The 7,500-nt window shown below is 41.7% G+C and overlaps 1 protein-coding gene and 1 pseudogene across 1 annotated transcript; both read right to left on the minus strand.

The window, feature by feature from the left end:
• LOC125037014 overlaps positions 1 to 1,380 on the minus strand; it is a 9,114-nt pseudogene extending 7,734 nt beyond the window's left edge.
• A 4,193-nt stretch (positions 1,381 to 5,573) lies between these two features.
• On the minus strand, positions 5,574 to 6,543 carry LOC125037160. Its single transcript, XM_047630193.1, has 3 exons — positions 6,396 to 6,543; positions 5,991 to 6,188; positions 5,574 to 5,862 (listed from the first exon to the last, which is right to left on the minus strand). Exons 1-3 carry the CDS (start codon positions 6,442 to 6,444, stop codon positions 5,606 to 5,608), a joined length of 504 nt encoding a protein of 167 aa, XP_047486149.1. The 5' UTR covers positions 6,445 to 6,543; the 3' UTR covers positions 5,574 to 5,605.
• Between the last annotated feature and the right edge of the window lie 957 nt (positions 6,544 to 7,500).

The following is a 7,500-nucleotide window of genomic DNA, read 5'->3' on the forward strand; positions in this document are numbered from 1 at the left end:
TCATTTAGATAGGATAGAATGTATCTATGTATCTTTTGTAAAACAAGGGTTTAAATTCCAGTGGGCAGTTCTGTAGCCAGTTCTTTTCATGATAACATAAAAAAGCATTAGCATAACTAGGGCCAATGGGAGAACCCATAACAACTCCATCGATCTGAGTGTATGGACGGTTGTCAAAAGTAAAAACTGAATCTTTTGTGACAATATCTAGAAGAGAAATTAACTTTTTATTTTCTAAAACGAATTGTGAGAGGGATTTAGCTGTTGCATTGTTAGTGATGATTCGTGTGGTCTCTGCAAGCGGGACGTTCGTAAACAAAGACTCGACTTGAAAAGTAGCCATAGTTATGGTGTCCACAAATCTTAAATGACTGATTGCATTCACGAAATACGACGAGTTGGAAATCGTGTATTCATTATACGTTAGATGTTGAGTGATTTATAAAAGAAATCAAGCCAGGTTATAATTGAAAGTGCCAACAGATGAAAACCACCCCTACATAGCGATTCAAAAAAATCTGTCCACATCTTCTAACTGACTCGACCTCCTAATCTCTGGATCTTTGTTTATCCATAAGATGAAGCCAGAGCTAAACAATAACACAACAGCCACACAGCTATTTACGGTGTAGTCCTGTGACCGTACTACCTTGTTATATACGTTACTAATTGTTTCGTTTAATTTTCTCTTTGTTTCGCTTATTTTGAATTTTATAATATTGAACAGTTTTCCTGCCTTGTCTGGCTCTAATATATTTTTGTTCGTTCTTAGTAGCACTGAAGAGAAGACAGACAGTTGGAAACGAATGCCAAATAAAGATGTTCATCACATTCTTGTGTATCATTTTCATTATATATATATATATATATATATTATATATATAAAATATATATATATTTATCTATGTATGCGCGCACACACACACACACACACACACACACACACAAAAGGGGTGAACAGAGTGTCATGGAGAAGATAGATGTCAAAAGGGACCCGTCGTAGGACACAGCACAAGATATATATATACATAAATACATATTTGTATGTATATTTATACATATGCATGTATGTATATATACATATATATGTGTATATATAGATATAAATATACATAGGTATTTTTATATATACATATACATACATATACACACATGCATGTATATTTATGTACACACATTTTTTTTTATTTTTTTATTTTTATGAGAGAGAGAATAGAAAGACAGTTTTTGGATTGCCAGTTCCGATGACCTAAAGCCAAACAGGAAGTAAACTCACCGACAGTCCCGGCCACGGCTAAAGCTACGAGTAAACTTCCCAGGCGATACATGGCGACTTGTGAGTGTTAGTTTCGAAGTTACAACGCCTTTTATACTGACAGGAGACCTCGAGCATGTTGAATTATCTTGTACGACCCTTTTTTATGTCTTGGGAAAAACGTTGATAGTGACTGAAGTTCATTCCTCTTTTTTCAATCAAGAAAACATAAGAATGTAGCTGTGGGAAAAAGACAACTGCCAACTTGAATGATGATTTCCTAATGAATCCGGTCATGCTTCCACGGGAATAATGATCTTAGTAGTGTTTTGATCATTGGGTTTGTACAGAGACGAATCCGACGATTTTTTAGATAACTGTGTATGGAGTATTTTAGTTTGGAAATTGTTTGCCTAAATTTGAGTAACTGAGTCAGTTTTATTGCAAAAATAACTTGAAAAATCCTCTGAGTGCGAGAGGCTGGAATAAATGCGACCAGAATTTATTACTAGAGATATCAATTGTTAACTGACAGCTGCGTCTGCAGTTACCAGAGGTGAACGAATTAAGTACACATGTGCACACACCAATATATATATATATATATATTATAATTCTTGTAGTTTCGTTTGTCCACCCCCCACACTTTACGCCTGAAATAATGTTCCACTTGACTGAAAGCTGCAAGTTCTCTTCATTATTAGGTCGGCTGCCTGGAATCATGCTCCTTGTGACTGCGGACTTGAAGTCATTTCATGCTGGTGTAAAATATGTTGAAAATTAACAGTTTAGATATTAAAGAATAACATGCACCTGCACCTATTACGAATGAGAATCTTAATCTAATTGTGATGATATTATCATTATATATCATTATATATTATTATCATTATCATTATTATTGTTGTTATAGCTGTTACTACCATTATTACATAAATATTCGAGGCACGTACACTGCATTGAAGTAATAAGACCGTCAGTTAATGTACATATATTATTTACAAGACTATCCGAGAAGGGAGTTTAAAATGGAAGGTAGGAGGGGAATGGGAAAGGAAGGTGGGGAGAGATAAGGGGAGGGAAGGGAGAAACAGAGGGAAAACGTGGGGGGGACTTAAAGAGGAAAAAGGGGATGGGTAAGGGGAAGAGAGAGTGAGTCAGAGAAAAAATGAGGGTTTAAAGTGGGAGAGGAGGATGGAAAGGAAATAGAAAGTCGTCGGTGGTTTTCACTCTACTCCGAGCTCCACACCTGAACACATTGTAAGTTCATTTATATTTCTTGTGTTCCTTGTATATAATCAACGACTGGTGAATTGTTATATGAAAGTTACATGAGGAATATAACTAATTTCCACTGGTGGTTGCCACTCTTCTCCGAACTCCACACCTGAACACATTGTCAGTTGATGTATTTTTCTTGTATTTCTTGTATATAATCATCATCATCATCATTATGGAGCTAACGCCGGCAGGGGCGCATAGCCGCATCCACCCTCCGCTTCCACCTACGAGGATCCCTCATGGCGAGCCGCCAGGCAGGGGCCCGGCCCATCTCTAGTTCCTCACGACAGGTTTGATTAATTTGCCCAAGCCACGACCTTCTCGGTCGTCCCACAGGCCTCCTCCACCCAGGGTTGTCTCGGACAGAGACAACCTGATGGGCGGGATCATCCTGTGGGAGTCGCGCCAAGTGGCCATATAGCCTGAGTTGGCGATCACGGATTGTGCAAGTAACAGGTCCTGTACCGGTCTCACGGTGCAGCCGTTGGTTGGACACATGGTCCCGCCAACTGTGCCCCATGATCCGGCGAAAGGATCTGTTACAAAAGGCGTCAAGACGAGATTCCAGAGCACAAGATAGTGTCCAAGTTTCACTACCATAGAGTAAAACTGGCAGTATCAGGGCCTTGAAAACAAGCAACTTGGTCCTTCTGCACAAGTACCGACATCTCCAAATACTCTTGTCGAGATTTCATGACCCCTGCTGCCAGGCCAATCCGTCTACTGACTTCTTGGTCTGACAGCCCAGAGTCGTGAACTGCACTACCGAGGTATATAAAGCTCTTTGTGACTTCGATGTTTTCCCCGCAGGGGAAAACACAGGGTCTCCTAGTACAGGGTCTCCTAGCAGGCCCCCAAAATCCTGGATCTTGGTCTTGTTCCAGGAGACCTCAAGCCCCAGGGGCTTCGCTTCATTGCTAAATGCATCAAGAGCCGCCACAAGGGTTTCCAGAGATTCAGAGAGTACGGCAACATCATCGGCAAAGTCAAGGTCTGTAACCTTGATATTGCCCAGAGTTGCTCCACAGTGACTTTGGACAGTAGCTCTACCCAGTATCCAATCCATGCAAGTGTTGAAAAGTGTTGGTGCAAGAACACAGCCTTGCCTCACCCCTGAACTAATAGGGAAGAAGCTCGACAGGCCCCCACCACACTTTACAGCACTTTCAGTGACTGTATACAGGTTTGCTATTAGACCAATAATCCTTATTGGAATTCCTCTTAGTCTCAGGATCTCCCAGAGAGATTCGCGATGCACCGTGTCAAACGCCTTCTTGAGATCGATGTAGGCTGCGAGCAGCCCACGTCCGAACTCACGACGGCGCTCTATAATGATTCGAAGCGCCAGGATGCGGTCTATTGTGGACTTACCAGGAGTGAAACCAGATTGCTCCGGTCTTTGGTGCCTCAACAGGTGGTCCCTGATACGTCTCAGTAAGATGTGTGTGATTACCTTGCCTGGTACACTGAGTAGTGTAATGCCTCGGTGATTGCTGCAGTCCCACCGATCCCCTTTCCCCTTCCAGAGAGGGATGACCACACCCCTCTGCAGGTCAGGGGGAAAGGTACCAGTCTGCCAGATGGCAGACAGGACTGCATGCAAGCCCCTTGCCATAGGTTCTCCACCAGCCTTTAACAGTTCAGCTGGGATGCCACAGACACCTGCTGCTTTACCACTCTTCAGCTTGGAGATCGCCCCCCTGATTTCGGTCAGGGAGGGTGGATCCTCGCTGATGGGTGGATCTGGCAGAGGAGTCTCAACATTACCCGCATCCATGTTAACTGTTGGTGGATCAACCTTATACAACTGCTCAAAATACTCAGCCCAATGCACATGCACCCCATCAGGATCTGAGATTATCTGGCCACTTGCTGAGCGGACTGCAGCCGTCTGTGAGGGAGACTTGGAGTTCAGCTTTCTCAGAGCTTGGTAGGCAGGACGAAGGTCATTTACAAGGAAATGGCTTTCGACCTCCTCTGCAAGACTACTGATAAACTGTTCCTTATCCCTTCTCAACAGTGACCTAGTCCTGCGCACCAGAGAGCGGTGCAAAGTGCGATCTCCTGACAGTCGAGCCACACGACAAGCATCTGTGGCTTCCAGCGTCTCCTGCGAGATGGAATTCTGTCTTGTTCTTGGGCGTTCACCAATGGATTCCTGAGCTGCATCAAGCGTTTCACGCTTGAAGGTATCCCACATAAGAACAGGGTCTGTCTGGCCCTCGAGTGCTGTGAGACGACCAGAGATAGCCTCGGCAAACCCCCTGGTACACTCGTCCTCCCTCAATCTGTCCAAATTAAACACCCTAGGGTGTTCATTTGGGCGACGGGGGGTTCTAAAGTGGACCCGGAGAGTAGCCACTACTATTCTATGGTCAGTTCCACAGAACTCAGCGCTTCGATATACCCTGCAGTTCTGGAGGATCCTCCATCGAGTGCTAACGAGGATGTGGTCGATCTCCTTGGCCACTCTTCCTGTATCGCTGTACCAAGTCCAATATAATCAACGACTAGTGAATTGTGATTTGAAAGTTACATGAGGAATCTAACTAATTTACATTAACTTGAACTATTTGTTGCAGCCTTCATTTGAAGTGAGTGTAATACTGATAGCTGCAGCCCGCTTCACCTGTTTTTTTGCTTGGCTATCCTACCCCGGGTGCGTGCATGACAGTTTTGGCCTGGACGCTTCACTGATGGCGCACTGACGAATGCTTACCAATTACCTTTATGTTTATCAGTGTGTTCATGTGTATGAGATTACGTATATTCCGATTAATATAACTATAAAAGTGCAATATTATCTCTAATATGCCCGAGATAATCTATATCCCAGAGGATACCCTAAAATGTATTTATAATTATAAATACATGCACATACGTACATGCGTGAGTGTTGTCGTAGTCGTATAGTTGATAACTACATATAATAAAACAGAGAGATGGACCTCTCTCGTTACTTCTCATCAGTTCATAGGTCGAACTATTTAGTTACAGTAGGCTCTAGTTTCTGATGAATTGAAATCAAATGACAATATGATTTACACAGTGTATTTATTCAAGTCCTAATTAGGCCGGGAAAGCCCTACACAGCGCCCTCTGAAGAGCGTCCTGCATCGTGCACGAGGCGTAGAAGCGTCCTCGAGACTCACTGCCGGAGGTCATGGTCACGTCCTCGATGTAGACGTACATGTTCATGTCGTGCGGATGACCTTCCCGCCACATGTTGGAGTAGAGGGACACTGGCACTCCGTCCAGGTTGGCCCACTCGCCAGTCTCACGGGTGAAGCCCACCCACATGTAGCCGTAGGGCCTGTAATCCGCCCCTGTCATAATCACATAATAGAGATTACAAGATTAGTAAATTAGGAACACTTGATATTATGCGGTATAAAGTCAAAGTAAATCCTAAAACTCTCAGGTCTCCAGAGATGTCTTAATAACAGCTCCTTACCCGCTGTAGCCCACGCCTCCGCGAAGGCTTCGAGCTGCGCCGTGGAATCCAGAGAAGCCAGGTCCACATTCCAGCCGTTCTCGCTCAGGCCGATGCACGTCTCCCGAGCGTCTTCCCACGTGATGTCCGTCTCACCGGTGTCTACGACGTGGAAGCAGCCTCCCCCGGCCTCGAAGAACGTGGCGGGGCACTGGGCACCTGCATGTGTTTGATGGTTTTATTTTTATTATTCAGAATAATATCCATTATTTTTCTAAAGACAAATTATTATCCTCTGGTGGTATAAATTGCCCATTCATCGATCAGTACAGTAGAAAAAACAAGTGCAACTAAGAATGTGTCATTTAATACATCGTTCGAAGAAAATTCAAAACAACTCACGAGCTGAAAAAGCCCTGTACTAACCGACAGTCACAGCTACTGCAGCCAGGAGCAAGGTCTTCAGACGGTACATGATGACGTGTGTGCAACATCCAAACTAACGTGGGATTTTATAACGCAAGCATCCTTGCCAGATAGTATTTTTGCAAAGATATTTTTGGGCTATCGCTGTCCTCGAGTTCTTTTTCTCTTAATCATGGAGGGAAGGGTATTGTGAAATCGAAATTCTCACCTTTTTGTAATACTCCGTATCAGATAGGTTAGTCAATGCAAGTGGGTTTGATCTGTGGTGGTTTTTCTTCTCTTATTCATATTACTGATTGAAATAAAAACATTTCTAGGTATAACAAGGAGAGTAATCATAGTTACATTTTCGTTAAGAGAATGATAATAGTCATGGTGAAAATAGCAATACAAATGATGCAAATAGTGATAATGATTATAGAAATGTAGCAGATATGTCGTGGCAGATATATCAATAGAAATTGAGAGGATAATAATCATGACAATGATGATAGTAGAATGAATTAAACCAGCGCTTACGGAATTATAAAGATAATGGTGAGAGTAATGATAGATATGGTGATACGAATGAAAATTAGCAGTAGGAACATTAATGATCATTTTAGAAACCTTATACAGTAACTGTGTCTTTCATATTATATTAAATGTATATTGTATATTGTGATATATTAAATAACCTTTGAGAACCGAATTGTTGCGATTGTTCATCATAATGATGATAACAAGGATAATAATAGTAGTAATGATGATAATGATGATAAGGATAATGGTGATGATAGTAATGAAAATAGTTATGATAAGAGTACTGAGAAACAAGGTTATTAATGATAATGGTATTGATATTAATAGTGATAGTAAATACTGATGACAACTTTAGTAATGATAATACTAATACTAGCAAAATTGATAATAATAATAAGATAATACTAGTATCAAGTGATAAGGATAATCATCATCATCACTATCATTGTCATTATCATTAATACTAACACGCATTAAAACATGTATTAGAATATCAAAATATTGAAAACTCAAAGTTTAAAAACATTTATACAAAACATTAAACAAAATTATCATTGTTAGTGCCATTACTACCACTGTTATT

Source organism: Penaeus chinensis, chromosome 22, assembly GCF_019202785.1.
Source record: "Penaeus chinensis breed Huanghai No. 1 chromosome 22, ASM1920278v2, whole genome shotgun sequence".
Classification (NCBI taxonomy): Eukaryota; Metazoa; Arthropoda; class Malacostraca; order Decapoda; family Penaeidae; genus Penaeus; species Penaeus chinensis.